Source organism: Gopherus evgoodei, chromosome 2 (genome assembly GCF_007399415.2).
Source record: "Gopherus evgoodei ecotype Sinaloan lineage chromosome 2, rGopEvg1_v1.p, whole genome shotgun sequence".
Classification (NCBI taxonomy): domain Eukaryota; kingdom Metazoa; phylum Chordata; order Testudines; family Testudinidae; genus Gopherus; species Gopherus evgoodei.
The window spans coordinates 80,641,155-80,660,679 of record NC_044323.1 but is presented as its reverse complement, the minus strand read 5'-3'; the positions used below and the strand labels follow the sequence as shown (position 1 = coordinate 80,660,679).

The 19,525-nt window shown below is 46.8% G+C and overlaps 1 protein-coding gene across 7 annotated transcripts in view; it reads right to left on the bottom strand.

The window, feature by feature from the left end:
- TMEM108 (transmembrane protein 108) overlaps positions 1-19,525 on the bottom strand; it is a 348,023-nt gene that overhangs the window by 108,517 nt on the left and 219,981 nt on the right. For 5 of the 7 annotated variants that reach the window (XM_030551122.1, XM_030551124.1, XM_030551121.1 and 2 more), the window contains one exon: positions 18,420-18,505. In XM_030551122.1, coding sequence (XP_030406982.1) covers positions 18,420-18,459 — 40 coding nt within the window. In that variant the 5' untranslated portion in view covers positions 18,460-18,505. Of the gene's footprint in view, positions 1-18,419; positions 18,506-19,525 lie in introns of those variants that run through there. The other 2 variants (XM_030551123.1, XM_030551127.1) reach the window with 2 other exon arrangements.

Genomic DNA, 19,525 nt, shown 5'->3' with positions numbered 1-19,525 from the left:
GAGTTCACGGAGCTGCCAACCTGACAGTCAACGGTCCCATCAGGGCAGCTGACCGGAGCTGCCAGGATCCCTTTTTGATCAGGTGTTCCAGTTGAAAACCGGACACCTGGTCACTCTAGCACAAGTCTGTCACTGAGCATTTTGTTTCCCTAAGCGACCGATCATGCTTCCTGTATGGCACTGCTGCCACTCGTCTCTCCCTAGTATAGACTTTGTTCTCAATATCTCAGCATGGTTTTGTGCTGAATGTGATGAACTTTATGCTTCACATCCTCATTGAAAGAGGTAGCTCCCGGGGCAGGTATTATTTGACAAGGGGGCTCTCAAGCATGCACAAGCCTCACTCAGAAAAGCAGCACTTCCTTCTCGAAATGGGAGAAGGAAACAGCTTTGAAGAATGGGAAATGGCTGTAGCTTTGAGGAAACAAGACTGCTAAAACCCAACTTGCTACTGCAGTGAGAAGCCACAAAATGAGAGATAACTGACCCACTCTACCCCCAAAGTCTGAAACAAACTCCTCTCTTACCCTGTGCTGCTTCTTAGGGCTCAAAATGACTCTTTATGCAAATCAGCATACGCTCGAAGCATACGCTTCATCACTTACGGTTGTCCATTTATCAGGTACTTCCATTGGTTGTGCTCTTCATCTTCCCTCTTCTCTTTGACATCTTTAATTATGATGTCTGTAAGTTAATGCCCTCAGTAACGGGAAGCTGTGATACCGTAATGAACTTGCCACCGCTACAGGCAGCTGTGACCTCTAGTGCTTTAGAACATACTGCAAAATCATCACTCCCTTTCCTACGGGATACTGACTTCAAGGAGCAAGGCCTTTTTCAAACGCATAAAGAATCAGAAGCTGGATATTAAAGTACTGAGAGAGTCTTACAGACTGACTGCAAAAGGAGTCCAGCTGCAGCAATGCCCCAGGATTTACAAGTTAGACTTCTTACAACTTGGCTAGAAACCATGCTGGGTTTCATGCCATTTACAGAAAAAGCAGTCTCTCTCAGAGTCCAGTTCATTCCGAAAGTAACAGGAAAACGTGAGGTGGAAGTACACATATTTTCAACCTCTTTTAAGCACTTTTGCAATGATTCATAACTAGAAATGACACTAGCTATCACGCTGCTTAGTCCAATACTCTTCAGGGCTGAGACAGAGTCACTTGTGAACTTGCTAGCAGTGTGGGAGACCTGCAAGTTGAAAGCTGCAGTGTGATGGAGTCTATTAAATGGTCTAAAAATTTCCACAGGAGATCAGAACAAAGTTTTGCCTTTATGTGCAGGGCACCCTTAACCCTGCCATGTTTTTATTGACTGCAGCAGCAGTTTGAAAGATATCTATGAACTGTAGCAATGCACAATAAGAATGGCATGATAATGGAGCAATGAATGCTTCCACTGAATGAATCAAGATACTTATTTTAGCAGGTATATGCAGTACATTGGACTCTTTACTAAGAGGCAGACCCAGTTCTCCAGCTTACATGGTATAAATAACTCCCATTGACACTGTTGTGGTGGCCAGTAGACACCCTCTTTCTTTGCATCTGTTTCTCTCCCTCTCTCATTTTCTACTGTAATCTCCGAGAGAAGCTGGAGAGCATCTTGCATGGTAACCAGACTCAGATGCATAATTTAGTAAGGAGAAAACAGTGTAGGAGAGGTGTCCTGTGAGACTACATAAGCTCTATCCCGACTGGAAGTTCTGGAATGGAATAAAACTGCCCCTTTCCATAAACATTGGTTCAGTCTGACTTTATATAGAAGAAACCTGATTAAGGGCTACATACCCTTAAAGATTAAGGACCAAATTGTGGCTCATCCTCTTAAGACTGCAGCAGAGCAGTAATGGGACATATGATGTCCCCTGGATCCCCTGCTATAGCTATGCAGACCATGGGAAGCTGCATGGTGGGGAAAGGACAGCCTCCATGGGCCATTATGTCTTCCCTCACATGTGGGGAATGCACCAACCAACATGGCTTCTCCAGGGAACTAACACTGTGCCAGATACAGGGCTGGCACAGGGCAGACCCCATTCACCCCATAGCAGTGAGGGAACTGGGAGAAAGACTGTGACAAAGTCAAAATCTGCTTCCTGGGGTGGCTTAAGAAAAACAACATGCTGTCCCATATATGGATCTCATGAAAAAAAGACGGTTACTCACCTTTGTAACTGTTGTTCTTCGAGATGTGTTGCTCATATCCATTCCAGTTAGGTGTACGCGCCGCGCGTGCACATTCGTCGGAAAACTTTTACCCTAGCAACTCAGTGGGCCGGCAGGTCGCCCCCTAGAGTGGCGCCACCATGGCGCTCCATATATACTCCTGCCGGCCCACCCGCTCCTCAGTTCCTTCTTGCCGGCTACTCCGACAGTGGGGAAGGAGGGCGGGTGCGGAATGGATATGAGCAACACATCTCGAAGAACAACAGTTACAAAGGTGAGTAACCGTCTTTTCTTCTTCGAGTGATTGCTCATATCCATTCCAGTTAGGTGAATCCCAAGCCTTACAAAGGCGGTGGGGTCGGAGTGAAATGTGGCAGAATAAAACTGCCGAGCCAGAGGCTACAGCCTCTCTTGACTGCTGAACCAGGGCATACTGCGAAGCAAAGGTAAGGACCGAGGACCAATGGAGCTTCGCGACAGGTCTCGTGGGTAGAAACACGAGCCAGCAAGGCGGCAGATGAAGCCTGAGCCCTGGTAGAATGCACGGTGATGTGGCTTGGGGAAATATGAGCCAAATCATAACAAGTGGGGATGTCCGCCACCACCCAAGATGAGATCCTCTGAGAGGAAAACAAGCAAGCCCTCCCTTTGGCCCGCTACCGGGGCAGAGCTGGGGCACCTTAGGAAATGATTCTGTCAGCACAATATAATGCGAGCACTCCACAGATGTCCAAGGAGTGCAACGGTTATGCCCATTGCGTTGAGCTGTGGGTAACATGAAAGGCCAAAACACCTTAGGGAGGAAAGCCAGGTGCGGTCATAACTGCACCTTGTCTTTTTGGAACCTTCGTAAGAGCTCTGATCTCAGAGACCCGTCTGGCCAAGACTAGGTTGAGGTCCCAGGGCGGGGCTGGGCGGCGCACCCGAGGGTGCAAGCGCTCCAAGCCCTTGAGGGACCTCGAATCCATAGAGCGTGGGACACTGAACGTCCATCTTAGCCTGCTGGAAGGTAGGGATGGCCACTGAGAGTGTCCTCAGCGATGATACCGCCAGATCCTGCCGCTGAAGGCCAGAGGCAGGCCAAATAGAGGGGATCGAGACCTCAGCAGGAGCAAGATCGAGCGTACTGCAGCTGTAAAGGAAACGCTTCCACCTGGCTCGGTACGTTGACCAGGTGGAAGGCTGCCTGTCACCCCGACTCAGGTACGCAGGAGCCACCGTGAGGCGAAGAGGCTGCAGGTCCGAGTGACGAAGCCTGTCGTTGCCCTGAGTGATGAGGTCTGGGCTGACAGGCCGAGCAACGTGGTATGTCCGTGCTGTCTGGACCACTCTGGAGTGATCATGATGATGCACGCTCTGCCCCTGCGGAGTTTGAGCAGGACGTAACGAACCAGTGGGAACAGTGGGGAGGCATAATGCAGTTGGCCGTTCCACGGCATCAGGAATGCGTCCAAGATCGATTCCGAGGAGAGACCTTGGAAGGAGCAGAACACCTGGCATTTCCTGCTCTCGCGGTGAGCGAACAGGTCTGTGTGAGGAAACATCTCCACTTCCGGAAAGCGGGACGCCTCACATGGGGCAGAGTGATCACTCGTAAGACAGGAAAAACCTGCTGAGTCAAAGAGTTAAGACGTTCCGAACGCCTGGGAGAAAGGACGTCGCCAGCTCCATCGAGTGGGCCATGCAAAAGACCCGGAAATGGATGGCCTCCTGACAAAAAAGGGGGGAGGACTATGTCCCCCCTGAATACTTATGAAGCACCTGGCCCTTGTGTTGGCTGCAAACACCGAGATACAACGGCCTCGCAGCTGCCGCTGGAACCCCTGGCATGCCAGGCGGACTACTCTCATTTTTGGGGCATTAACGAGGAATGCCAGCTTCTTAGAAGACCAAAGGCCTTAAGCTCGGAGGCGACCATGAGCACTCGAGCAGAGAGATGATGCGTCCGCCGTCAGGGGCAGTGAGGGCTGGGGCGGATGAAACCGCATCCCTGTCCACACCAAGGAGGGAGTTAGCCACCACTCTAGGGAGCCTAAGACGTTCGAGGGAACGGTGACTACCATGACCATTGGCTCCCTGACCAAGCGGTACGCCGAGGTGGGCCGGACTTGGAGAGGACGGAGGCGGAGCTTGGCGTGTTTGGTTACAACTTTGCGGGCAACCATGGACCCAGGAGACTGAGACAAGAGCGAGCTGAGGTCGTTGGGAAAGCCTTCAGACCTCAGATGATTGTTGCCCTCGCCTAAAACCGCAGTTGTGATAAGCAGGCTCCGGCTAGGTAGGAGACCAGGATAGCCCTAGGAAGCCCAACCTCTGCGTGGGAACCAGAGTGGATTGCTCTATAGTAATCATCAGGCCTTGATCTGTGAATAAGACCGTGACGATGCCCACGGCTGAGCGGTTTGTGTCTCAGAGTCTCCTCGGATAAGCGAATCGTCCAGATACGGAAAAACGCATATCCGACATCAGCGACGGAAGGCGGCGACTATGGCCGTAAACCGGGAGTATTCACCGCTGGCTATAAAGCGGAGGCATCTCCCGTGTGGAGGGAAGATGGCACTGCGAAAGTACGCGTCCTTCATATCCAGGGCGGCATAGTAGCCCCCAGGAGGCAAGGATGGAATAATGGTTCCCAGGGATACCATGTAGAACTTCAACCTTATCCTAAACCGGTTGAGTCCATGCAGGACCAGGGAGGTCTGAGACCTGTGTTCGAGTGGGGGACTAGGGCATAACGGGAGTAAAACCCCTTGCCCCTTTCGTCCGCTGAAGGGGGACAGGGCTGGAGCAAATTAAAGGTGGTACCTATGCTCCATCGTGCGCAGGACCCAGCGATCTGAAAGTAACTGGGGCCATGCCAGGAGAAAGCGGGATCGGGATCCCGTCCTGCGACTGGTACACCGCCCTCCGGCGAACCTTGGAAGGTCCGTCTTTGGTCCCAGTGGTAATTGCGAGGGACCTTGACTTTGGCTTTTCAGGGGGCCTGACGTTTGTCTGCAACCACCTTGGCCTTGCCGTTTTCCAGAGTTCTGCCTCTGGCTAGGCACAGAGTATGGCGGCTGGGGCCATAAAGGCCTGCGTTTGGTCGCTAGCGTATACATGCTGAGACGTATTAGGACCCTATTGTCCAGCAGGCTTCGCAGTCTGGGGCTGTCTCTGCCGCGAAGATGCCTTTACCAACAAAGGGTAAATTCTTTCCCCCGTCCTCCAAGACGGCAGCGAACTCCAGGTGGGAGGTTCGAGGGAGAAACTCCTCCACCCAGGTGCTATAATTATCGCAGCTAAGCAAGGCTTGTTGCTTTGCTACCCAGAGGTGCAGGGCCCCTGCAGAGTACACCTTGCATTCGCCAAGGCTCTTTCTGCTTCGGGGCTGGCGCCCGCTGGCCATCATATCAGGATCGTGGTCCTGAGCATAAAATCTGCGCATATGGGCTGACACGGATGCGTGTCCGGACGGCCATGGAGGTACTAAAAGAAGGCATGGGCCGAGTCTCTGACTCACTCGGACCTTGCCCAACTCGGCACCGGGGGCCGGCATCGGGAGGCGTATCGGTACCTGGAACGAGATCCAGACCCGCAACCAGAACGGTGTTGGGAGGTCGACCGAGATCTCGAGGCTCGGAGAAGAGCTACAGGAGTCAAGGTACCTGCCCCGGTGCCAGATGTCGGAACGGTGCCGATAGCGGGTCGGCGAACGGGATACCGACCGGTGCAGCGAGTGTGACCAGTACCGAGGAAAACAGCACCGGGACTGCCAGTGGTGTCCGGCGTGCCGACAGGACTTGGAGTGTCTGCGGGACCGTGATCATGAACGGTGCCGCTCTACTGTACTGACAGGGGACAGTCCCTTGAAGAGACTGTATTACCCGTACCGGCGGTGCCCGGGTCAGGCAGCACTGACTCTGTCATGGCACTGAGAGCCCTCGCCGTTGGTAACATCTCCGGCGTGCAGGGAACAGCAGGCTCAACCACAGTGCGTACTGGGGAGCTGTCAGGCACCGGATTCGACGGCCCTCGTGGGGCCGGGATCCACGGTACCGAGGTCATCAGAGCTTCGGTAGGAGCCGGTGCCGGGCGAACCGATTTAGATAAGCTGTCTGGCTGCGGTGCCGTCAGCACTGAAGCAGCGGGAGTAATACGCTCAACCACGGCGCGTGCCGGGGAGCCGTCGGGCACCGGATTCGATAGCCCTTGTGGGACTGGAATCGACGGTGCCGATGTTGTCGGTGCCTCAGAGGCTTCGGTTGGCATGGAAGCAGCCGGAGCAGGAGCTCAACCACGGCGCGTGCCGGGGAGCCGTCAGGCACCGGATTCTACGGCCCTTGCGGGACCGGGATCGACGGTGCCGACGTCATCGGTGCCGCAGCAGGTGTCGGTGCCGGGCGATCCGACTTAGACTAGCCCTCTGGCCGCGGTGCCGTTGGCACGGAAGCAGCCGGAGCATTAGCTCGACCACGGCGCATGCCGGGGAGCCGTCAGGCACCGGATACTACGGCCCTTGCGGGACCGGGATCGACGGTGCCGACGTCATCGGTGCCGCAGCAGGTGTCGGTGCCGGGCGATCCGACGTAGACGAGCTCTCTGGCTGCGGTGCCGTTGGCACGGAAGCAGCAGGAGCAATACGCTCAACCACGGCGCGTGCCGGGGAGCCGTCAGGCACCGGATTCTACGGCCCTTGTGGGACCGGGATCGACGGTGCCGACGCCATCGGTGCCGCAGCAGGTGTCGGTGCCGGGCGATCCGACGTAGACGAGCCCTCTGGCTGCGGTGCCGCTGGCACGGAAGCAGCAGGAGCAATACGCTCAACCACGGCGCGTGCCGGGGAGCCGTCAGGCACCGGATTCTACAGCCCTTGTGGGACCGGGATCGACGGTGCCGACGCCATCGGTGCCGCAGCAGGTGTCGGTGCCGGGCGATCCGACGTAGACGAGCCCTCTGGCTGCGGTGCCGCTGGCACGGAAGCAGCAGGAGCAATACGCTCAACCACGGCGCGTGCCGGGGAGCCGTCAGGCACCGGATTCTACGGCCCTTGTGGGACCGGGATCGACGGTGACGACGTCATCGGTGCCGTAGCAGGTGTCGGCGCCGGGCGATCCGACTTAGACGAGCTCTCTGGCTGCGGTGCCGCTGGCACGGAAGCAGCAGGAGCAATACGCTCAACCACGGCGCGTGCCGGGGAGCCGTCAGGCACCGGATTCTACGGCCCTCGTGGGACCGGGATCGACGGTGCCGACGTCGGCGGTGCCGGGCGAGCCATCTTAGACGAGCTGTCTAGCTGTGGTGCAGCTGGCACAGAAGCAGCAGGAGCAGTAAGCTCTACCACGGCGCGAGCCGGGGAGCTGCCAGGCACCGGATTCCATGGTCCTGGGGGACTGGAATCGATGGAGCCGAAGTCATCGGTGCCTCTGCAGGTGACGGTGCCGGATAACGCAACTTAGGCGAGCTCTCTGGCTGCGATGCAGGTGGCACGGAAGTAGCGGGAGCAGGGGGCTCAACCACGGCGCGTGCCGGGGAGCTGCCAGGCACCAGCAGGAATCGTAGACTCTCTCGACCTCGGAAGAAGGGAGCGGTGCCGAGTCGACGTCGGTGCCGGCGACGGTCGGTGCCGAAAGGCCTTGGTGGTACCGGCGGGGTCCGGTGCCGAGGAGGCGCTTCTGCCCGCCGCTTGAACATCGCTCGGCGCCCAAGGTGGAGGGATAAGTGAAAGTCCCGCACCTTTTTGTTCTCGGCTTAAAAGCCTTGCAAATGGGGCACTTATCTGTCAAGTGTGATTCCCTGAGGCACTTCAAACAGGAGTCATGTAGATCTCTCTTCGGCCGCGGCTTCTGGCAAGCCGGGCCCCTTTTAAAACCGGGTGAGCCATGCATGGCTCCGGCACTGGGCTCATGGAAGGGCTACTTCCTGAACCCCGCTAACTAAACTAACCATGTTAGCAAAGAAACACGTATAACCATACAAATATATATATAAAAGGGTTATAACTGCATAATTATATACGAGAAAACGAGTAGCTAGGGAAGTGGAGGTCAGCTAAGCCGCGCTCCACTGTTCCAACGACCGACACGGGCGGTAAGAAGGAACTGAGGAGCGGGTGGGCCGGCAGGAGTATATATGGAGCGCCATGGTGGCGCCACTCTAGGGGGCGACCTGCCGGCCCACTGAGTTGCTAGGGTAAAAGTTTTCCGACGAATGTGCACGCGCGGCGCGTACACCTAACTGGAATGGATATGAGCAATCACTCGAAGAAGAAGTGATGATTGCGTTCTAAAGAAGTATTCAGTGCTTCCAATTAGGTGAAATGGCACCAAACAGAAAGCCCTGGTTTTCTTTCATACAATTCTAGGTTGGAGCCTAAACTAACTGTTTAATTTGAGATGGAATTTAGATGAATTAGTTAGTGTTTGCACAGGGCTTTGAATAAATACTTATTATTATGGATTGTGAGTTTTCTTTCCCATTTATTATCTTTTTTAGTCATAACTCATGGTATAACTCAATATCTTTGAAAATCTGGCCCTAAATCCAACCCTTGCCACTGGGAATCACTTTGAGTGTCCGAGCCAGTGATGTGGCATGGGCAAAAATGGTGGTTTCAGGAACCATCCTGCCATCCCAGTGCAGAATGGCTCAGGGCGGGTATGATGGGAAAACATGGTGTGAAAATTAGAGTGGTGTGCTCCCTAGCTAGCATGTGCTGTACACAGCAACATCTATTGATTTTGGTGGAATCTGGCTACCTGCCTTTCAGACTACATACACCCTTTGCAGCTGTGGTTCTCCTCCTCTCCCTTCCTGGAAAGAAGAGACTTCCTAATTTATTCTTCCCTTGCACCAAACCCCACTGTGCTTTTGGCTCTGAGCTATTAAAGAATATGCGATTTAAAAGGAAACACGCCACAAACAGCTAAACTGAATTTAGGTAAGTTCAATACACAGTTCAGCAAGGTATGTATGCACATAGCTCCATTGTACACATTTGGGATGTTTCAAAATAAAATCAGTCAGAGGTACTGATTAGGGAAGGGAACAGCTTTATTCCAGCTAGACTAGCACACAGCATGTTTCAGCAATTTAACCTACAGGTGGGGATTTGTAGTCTTTTGTTGTCTTTAATATGACTCATGTGACATGTGCCTGCTGAACTGGGATTTCAATTAGGCTAGAAATTATAGGAAAATTCTTCTCTCCAGTTCCTGCTGCTGATCTCAGAGTGGACAAGTGATCCACAATACAGATCAGAGAGGAGACCTGTAGATGTGTAATAATTAGGGATAGAAAAGCATTTGAGAGAACATAATGAATGCTTCCAGTGACAGCTCTGTATTGCACATGGTTTATTTTTGTTTGCTTCTAGATTATTTCCAGGCTTCAGTTGGCTACAAAAGAGGGATTTTCTTCTACTGCTATACTGATGGTCAATATCAATGTTGAGAACATCTGCAGGGTGTTGAAAGATATAATAAAACAAGAAAAAGGAAGAAAAGTTACAAAGGCATTGCAAAAAATAAATTCATTTTAACATGTGAAGATACTATCCAGAATCGAAATACAAAAGATATATGAATTATTTTGTTATTAATGACAATGTCAAATGGACAAATATTTTGCGGCTTCACAGGGGAATATCTGATAATGTATGGTAAATGTCTAAAAATTAATCATTATTTCTGCACACCCTTCAGTAACACGATCTAAGGGATGCTTAGTTATTCATGTACAGTAGATGCCACAGTCTGTGCTGCCATAAGAATTTTCCTTCCACACATCACTGAGACCCTGATCCAGCAAAGCATTCAGGCACATGTGTAACTCTACCACCTGAGTAGTCCAATTGATGCTAACAGGACTACTCACATATTTACCTGCTTTGCCCGATCAGGGTTTGATTGCTACTCTGTTGAACAATGTGTTGAGTGCAAATCATCAGTGTTTTTGTGTTTAGGATGGAAACAAAGGAGGGGTTTGAAAACAAAATTAATATTTGAAAGGGTGTTTTTATTTTATCACATATTGACACAAAGCACTGCCATTGATTGAGGATTTAGGAACAGGATTTTACCCTACTGAAGTCAATGGGAGTTTTGCCATTGACCTCAGTATAGCCACACTATGATAGAAGAGCAACAGCAAGGCTGCAATTGGCCTGGGTCAGCTGACTCCAGCTCATGGGATTTGGGCTGTGGAACTATAAAACTGCAATGTCACTGTTCAGACACGGGCTGGTGCCCAGGCCCTGAGACCCTTTGAATGGGGAGCCCAGGTCCAGCTCAAATATCTAAACTGCAATTTTATGGTCCCACATAAGCCCAGGGAGCCCGAGTCAGCTGACCCAGGCTCTGAGATTTGGTGCTGTGAGTGTTTTAATCCCAGTGTAGATGTACCCTGAGACTTGGTGCCATAGGTTCTGTATCACAATGTAGATGTACCCAATAGGACCAGGATTTCACCCATGGCACCTAGGCTGGAGCTTGCCTATCAGTATCATTTCTTCCTTCACTTGGCCTGATATGGTGTCTCAAGGACTCACACATGAGCACCATCCTGCTCAGTTGTTACTCCTGAAGTTTGACAGATGAACGGGCCTTTAAAAAAAATAGGTGGGGGAGGGGATTCATGCCCCGCCTATTTCGCTCTCACTCTAAAATCTCTCTCTTTGACAAAGCTTGAGGGAAACACCAAATCTGAAACAGAAGATTAGGCAGATTGATTGTGATGGAAAGAGGACCAAAACACAGATAATTCAGAATTAAAAGAATATTAGGGATTCACTTCATTTCTTTACTAGTTTTCAAAACAAAAATCTTATATTTTTAATATTTCTCAGTTTTTTAGTCTGATAGCCACTGAAGTTGTTAACAAAAACCTTCCACTTCTGGTGAGTGAATGCATGGAGACTAAGAATACTAGGAGACGATGCGTATTCTCATTAGTTTTTAAAAACCCTCAGGGTTCTTATATAAACAATGTCACTATAAGCATAAAAATGAAGATATAGCATTTGATAGTGTTCTTGGAATAAAGTGTGAAAAGCCACAATTGCCTGTCTGCTGACAGAAAGAGCCAGTATCACAATGCTATTGTCTTTTAATCCCAAATTCACTGTCACAGACTTAAACTACAGTCTGGAAATACACAGCCTTGGGCCATAGTCTAATGTCAGACCCATGGTTTACATCGCTGTACGTTTCCACAAATCTGAAAGCTTAGTGGAGGAATTGTTACAATATGTCAGTGGTTTGGGGGTCCCAGGTTTGCAAATTTAGAATTCGCCCTGGATGAACAATGCAAAATATTTTCCACACGTTCAAACTTGGTAATGACTTGTTTTAACTGTGTTTGCTTTCTGTGAAAATTCTAGTGAACACATTTTCTGGCAAGAAGATTCACTGAAACAGCAAATGTAAAGTAAATCTGAAGAATGTTTTCATAAAGCAAGTTTCAAATTCATAATCACAAGTATATGCAGGAAGAGCTGACTTCCAAAAGTTACATTCATCCAGTCAATGAACTGACGTGCCAAGTGATCTAAATGTTCATGTGAAATGCAATGAACTGCTTGTTACTGAAGCTACACTGCACACAGTAAAAAGAGGCACACACAATTGTATTAATTTATAAAAGCATTTCTGTTCACTTTTAAATGGTTTAAAAAAAAAAAAAAGATTATCTGGATTCTTTTTTCCATGGGAGAATCACAACAGCTGAATAGAGAACGTGCTCTCATGCACAAGTTGCATAGTGACAGAAAAGTAGTGACAGCAGACTCTCTTAAGAAGGTGCAGTTTTTGTTGGGAAACGTAAACAATCTTAAATTGATTTCTTAGGGAAGCCAGAGCATATTATTGCTTGCTGTGAGCTGCCTGATGGGCAATCTGTCACCAAGCCATGTGACACACAAATCTAAAGGCTCAAACTCAGCAGTATCCCAAGAAGCTTTGCAAGTGAAACACTGCATACCCAGCAGCTGTTTCCCTTTCCAATTTTAAGCACAGAACACATGGACTCCATTGCTAGATAACTCCTTCCCAACATGCACCTTGCCAAGGCCAACACCTATACTCCTGCATGGTAAACAACAGGAATATTCTTTTTCTCTTTTGTTTCTGAAAATTCCTTTGAATGATAGAAAGAAATCTCCTAATAATCTGTATCAAATGATCTCCAGTATTTTTAAACATATCACATATATTATATATACACAGCTAGATCTTCAACGGGTATAAACTGAAGTAAGCAGAAACAGGCCACCTTACACCACTTAAGGAGCTGTGCCCTAAAATATATATGAAGGGCAGGATCAGTCTGGTGACTACTCGAAGGCTGTAAACTGAGGTGGAAGCATTCAGTGCATTCCAAGTATTTCTCATCTTTGCACATTATTAATACTTATTAGTCACCTCAAGGGCCAGGTTGTGGCAGTACAACCAGACTTTAGGTAGTGCAGAACCACCTCCGTCCCCCGAGCACCCCAGCAGAAGCTCCTGTATGAATTGTGCCTGCTCAGCATCTCTCAGGATCAGCTCCCAAAATGCTTTGCATTGCAGGGATACACTGATCTCTCTACACTCAAAAAACATGGTTCTTTATGTGACTAATGTACTCAGAAACAGGAATGGAATTCAATAGCAAAGAGTGACCTAAACTTCCGATACCAGCTCAAAACCCCCAGAAAGCAGAGAAGCTGGGGGGGGGTATGTTATTTTCTTTGATCACACACACACATACACACCAGGAAAGGCCATAAAATGCCTTAGGTGAAGAGCAATGCACACTAACCTAGTTACACAAGAGGTCAGCAGCAAGAACTGATATCATCAGGAGTCAATTCCTGTTGGTGGTGGGGAATAGATCCTAGGAGTTGAAGGTGCTGAGAACCCTTCAGAAACCACTCAGAATTGGGCTCTTTGACAATCATGCTTCATGCATTTATTTACACAAGTCTTGCATGTTGGCAGCGGGTTAGACTAGATGATCCTCGCGGTACCTTCTAACTCTATGTTGCCACAGAATCATAAGGCCAATTATCAGGCCCACTCCTAAATTGGACTTAAGTAGACCACTGACCATGTGCTGGTCCTCTGTGCAGGGCTGAATTTCACCCCAAGTGAATTAACAGGAATACAGCAAGGCCGCCATGGCTTGAGGATGAACAGAATTAACTGCACTCAGAGCACTGGGAGAAAAATGGTCTCATGATATTCCACATTATGAAACACAATCACTCAAGGCCATTTTGTTCAGGGAGGTGCAAAGGGACGGCTGTGCAAGTGGGAGTAATAGAAAAAAAAACACCAAAGTCATTTCCTTTTAAAAGGAAAATTGAACTCTCAATGTACAAAGCCAGTGCTGGAAGCAATATCCATATTCATTCATATTTTAACAGCAATATTGGAGCATGTCCCCACATGAATACAAATCTCAGCAGCTTCCACACATAGTGCTAGCAACTAGGGCTTCCAGACTGCAATCATTATCCCATGCAAAGAGTGCAGCCAAAAGAAAGAACAGTAAATATTAGTGAACATGGCAAAAGCTTAAAATAGGTCATACGCTCCAGTTCTGCACCCCAAACTATCACTGTGGGAGCTTGCTTCCATTGAAATCAATGGTAAAATTCCCACAGAATTTAATGGGAGCAGTCTCAAGATCCTAGCCAGTTTCATAGGGCCTGGTCTATGGGATCAATATATAGGGGTATTTCCACTCACTTCAGTGAGTATCGGGTCAAGCCTATAATACAGAACAGTGAGACACTGATGCTGGAAATGCACCAAGTGGCAATGGCATGAAGAAAGTACAAAGACGCAGCTGGAGACCATCCTTTCCCCTGAAGAGATTTCAATCTAAACAGACAAAACAGGGAAACAGGCACAGAGAGGTGAATTATAAGAAATACTTATAATTGGGATTTTACTTGCATTTATTTTCCAGATACCACCGTGATGGGTGCCCATACAGAACCTGGCAAGCTAGATAAACAGAAATCATATCCTCATCGTTTTCAATGAAATAAACGCCTGAAGATAGAAGCATCATCCCCCACAGGTTGTCAGACATAGGCTTCATCAGTGGCCTCACTCTCCATTTTTTTCTAGTTTATATACAACTTCAAATTCTTGTGTGAAAAATGCATCTACAGTAAAATAACATGCATGTTTGCATTCCACAATATGTCTGTATTTTGTGTATCAAGCTGCAGGGCTTATATTGCCATATTAGGTTTTTGTTAAAAAAAAAAAAGGATATTGTGTTGCCTCATGGGAAAGTCATTTGCACGTTCATCATTATAGAGGCAACAAACTGCATCCATAAATGTGTCTAGAACAAATGGCAGCAAACTGTGGACAAACGTTTTGTTTTCACTGGTGCTCATCAGCACAATCCAGCTGGTGACATCAAAGCTCTTGCTAACAAAACAAAAAGGGAACAGGTTTCTTGAGATCTTTTTATTTGTTTTTTAAACTTCTCAGAGATTTCAGCCTGGACAGTATTTTTGATGATGCAATTTGAAATCAGTGCTTCTTGGCAGAACCTGTTACATGTTTAAATTACTAATAGATAAATTATGAATCACTAGAGGTAAAGCAGCATGGCCTAGAATTCCTGTCGGGGGCCAAATGTAGCTGCATAATTTTTACCAAGGCTACCTCCTGGCAGCTGGGATTAGATCCAGGCTACCTACAACCACATTAAAATACAAAAGCCACATGCGTTGCTGTAACAGGGTTTTAGCATGATTTTCCTGACCAGCCCATATGGATATTCTGGCTGAGAACCATATTAGAATAGTGTTACAAACCTTTTTATGGACTGTCTAGATGGCTAGCCAAGAATTTCACACCTTAGCATCTACAGTTTGTCTCCTAAAGTCATACTTAGACACCTCCCTGATTTTCAAGAGTTGAGCAGCTAGCAGTTTCCCTGGTCTCATAGTCAGGTAGGTGGCTAAATAAATATTATAATAGCAACTAGACGCCACAACCAAGATTAGGGCCACATTGTGCTAGACACCGTACAAATACGTAGTTGGAGACTGTCCTTTGCCCTGAAAAGATTTCAATCTAAACAGACAAAACAGGGAAACAGGCACAGAAAGGCGAAGCAACTTGCCAAGGTCCCACAGCAGGTCAGTGGGAGAGCCAGGAATAGAACCTAGGACTGATGAAACCCAGTGCACTGCCCTAGCCACTGGACCAGACTGCCTCCCATAGCTCAGATGCATAAATATGGATTTAGGGACCTAACTTCAGGCTCCTGTTTTTGAGGACTGTGGCTCTGAAGTACAGCAACCTTTGGGTGGTGGCGGGGAGGAATTCACTGTTCATACTGGTCAAGGAAGCCGTGTTTAGACTCTACAGCAAACATGGCTGTTCCTAAAATAGACAGGGTTTGTCTATCCATCTACATGAACATTTTGTTTATTACATCCCAATCTTTGACTGAGGCAATGGCCGGAACATTAGAAATGGGACTGCATGCAGAGTAGCCATGAAGGGCCCAATTCTCCATTGCCTAGAACTTCATGCAGTCACTTATCCCAGTGCAAAGTGAGTGTAAACTGTTATCACATAGAACTGGCAGCATTCCGGACCCACGTCATACTGCTGTGAATGAGAACGTAAGGTGCATGGCAATGGTGAATCATGCCTAGGGATGACTTACTCTATTGATATCTTCCCCAAAGTATGTTCTTTTGCTGTACTGTAGTAGCAATTTTCCCTCCTTCGTATAGATGAAATGTAAGGACTACATTGTGGGTACTTCCTCGTGGCACAAAAGACATGTACAAAACATGCACTAAAAATAATTCCATCTGTTTTATTGTAAAATACACTCTTAGGAGATTGTAATTGAGGTTATGAAGCAATTGGAAGAAGCCTAGCTTAAAGCAATATGTCTATCTGATACAGATGAGGAAACTAGTTTACTGGGAATAATAAAAAAAAACAAACAAAAGCCTTATGACCTTAGGCTCTATAAAGCAAACAAACCAATGAAATAGCTCCTTATAATAGCTCCAAATACATGTATAGTATAAAATGTACGTAATTGCTGGAATGTCTGCACCGACAGAATACTTACTACAAAGCTAGGAATGGGTAATGCTAGCTACATTACTATATACCATTGTTGAGTTCATACAAATAAATGAAAAACGTCATTCAACTGGGATTAAAAATAATATTTTTACATTTCATTTTTCAAAGTTTACCATGCAGTTTTCATTGCCACTGCTTAGTCATACAATTTCAGAAGTTTCCTCATTCTTTCCCTCTGATTTTTCCAAGTTTTTTTATTACGTTCAAAACACTACCCTGAAAAAAAAATACAGCAAAAAAACAGCAAACTTTGTAACAGACTGTTTAGCAGTGCAAGGTAGAATTACGTTAATAGTCTTTTATTATTAGATGGGCCTAGTTAAGACTAATATGACTTTTGACCATTTATACCAGCTGAGTATCTGTCCCTTTGAGTTATGACTGGTAAGCCACTGTCCTTTTCCTTTACATTGTATTTGTGTCATAAATAAAGAGGACAAGAATAAATAAGCTAGCATCCTTATGACAATGAAGAACACTAAATGGATTCCCATGATCATCTATAAAACCTACTAATATTTAGGTTTATTTTTCTAACAAACCAATAGAAGATATGTCCCTCACAGTTGAGCTCTGGGTGCTTAGACCATTATTCTTTGATAATGACCTAGCTGTCCTCCATGGAACAGAATTTTAAGTCCCATGCATCTGTTCAAATAGTATGAATTCTGGGCCTCTAAAGATAACTTGTGGCAAAATAGTAAGACTTTTGCGCTTTAAAAAAAAAGATTAGTTAAGTAGATTAGTAGTGACTGGGAAAACATCACTGCAATTTGAAGAATGAACATAAGAGATCCTAATAATTAGGTTTCTTTATGGAACTGGGTAGCATAATGAGTGAGGTGATAACATTAAAAAATTCTACCAGAATACTGTTGTGAACAGACACTTTACTTCGTAAAATATCATTAACAAACAATAAGCAATGATCATATTTGCACCCTCTTTTTAAATTTACTTTTTAAAGCATGGAAGTGAATTCATTCCACAGGAAAGTTGCGAGATTGACAGCACTGAGAACAGATGGATTCCATCTATCTACAAATACATAAAACAGCAATCCAGTTTTCTTCCCATTGTCTTGCCTAACCCGTGATCTGGAAGGCTCACCTGTAGGTGTGGGATGGTTTCCCATTTTCCGTTTCCATTCCGACTTTGGTCTTTATGTTGAGACCACCACCAGCATTGGCTATTGTGATGTTTTCCATCCACTGAGAACTAGGCAGAAGCCACTGATGCATTTCACACAGATTACCAAATAATCAATTATTAGTTGGTAACAGCTTTCCTGTATTCCCAACCCAAGCCAGTTTGAGCAAACAGTGCAGAAGCAAAACATTACATCCTGTGTAACAGGGCTGCCGCTACCAGAGGCTCCCCCCTAGCCAAGTCTATCATTGCACACCAAAGGTTCATACTTATCTCCGAGTCTTCTGCCATCCACAAGGAGCTCTTGCCCTGCAGCATGCTCTTCATAGGGTCACCTCTCACATCTGTGTCTCCCTGGAGTTTAGCCTTCTGGCTCTGACCTCCCACTCTTGCCAGTGTCTCTCCTGTTCTGAGGGACAATGTAGTCTAGACACTACCCTCCTCCAGAGTGCTGCTCCTGAATGGCTGAAAGAGAGCCCTACCCCACCCTACACTACACGGCCCCTTAAAGAAATAGTGTCCAGGGTTTTTCCCCGCATCAGACTCCTGCTTCCCCTCTTCAACTGCCAGGCCATTACCTGGGCCTTTGTTCATCCCAAATCCTTGGAACAGGTCCTTTGTGCCCTCCCCCACACTCTACTCTTAAAGGGCCCATATACCCCAGTACCTCCTGCTACCAACCACCATCCCCAAACTTCTTACATTTCATTCCTCCGTGAATTCTTATGGTTTAGATGATTATTGCTCTGCATTTTCACCTTGGAATGAGACTCTGCTAAATTAGCTGAAGATTGAACGTTTTCTTAACATGCTTCCAAATGCATGATTGAACTAGGGACTTAAAGCACATGTTTAACATTAGGCACATGAAGAGTCTCATTGATTTCATTAGCACATGCCTAAGGACCTCCCTAAATTGGTGCTTCGATTACTATTTTTAGAGAGAGATTGAATCATATATTTCTCACAATAAATGAAAAAGTAAATCTCTACTTACGAAACAGTTGGCAATAGAGGACCTGTAAACTTCTCTTCATGGTATCCTCTGGTCCTGCTTGTCTGCCAGTTTATTCATGATTCTGTCTAGAAAATTAAAAGAATAATTAAAAAAATCAATTATTTATTGGAAGCAGAAGTCACATTTTATTTTCCCTCCTGCCAAGAGGTAGTTGCGTAGGAAGTAATGTAGGTTGGCAAAAGGGAAACTGGTTCCCTTGTCTTTGTTTTACACATTGTATCCAGACTCCGCAAACTGCACATTGGTACAGGCATGGCTGTGGTCAGAAAGTCAGGCACAAAACTGACATGACAAAGCAAGGGCATAGAACATCAGTACTAAGAAACTATTCTTGTATTGTGCATGGGACTTGATAAACCCTAAGTGAGATTCTGCTGTGCTTAGTTAGCCAATTTATCTACTGAATGATTTACTTGAGGACAGAAATAGGTCCAGAATATTTAAAACGTGCATTAAAGATCCAATAGACAATGAAGGAGCCTCTGGAGATTTTAGAAATATATTGGGTATATGTGTGCTGTTTGAAGAATTTTCAAGATGAAAACATTAATTGCCAGGTACAGGATTTATCTGTAAAAACCCAGCACACAGCAAATTTATGGCCAAGTTATCAACTGTTCAAAAATGCTAGTTTATCATGGAAATGACATTAGGTCTTTACCAGCAGTGGAGCAAATGCAATCCTTTAATAGGAGCCTTAAAATGATACAAATACATTTTTGACAAATGTTGGGTGACCCAGTGGATGTTAACCATGGCGTGTACTCAAATGCAAATCACAAGGAGTTTGGTGATCTTGGTCTAGTCCCAAATCATCATTTGGCCATATCACAAGACTTTCACTAAGCAGGCCCATTTCTGACTGTGGTTTGGGAAAGGCCCATCACTGGCATAGCAGAAGTGAATTTCAGATACCTCAGGTACCATCTGTCTATATAGCACTCAGCACTGTAGTATTTTTGACCCAAAGACTTCAACCAAGGGATACAGATGGTTGTGCTAAACTGAGAGGATCAAATTGTGCTGCTCAAGTAACACAAAGTTGCCAGAACCAGTGGAGACTCATAGACTCATAGACTTTAAGG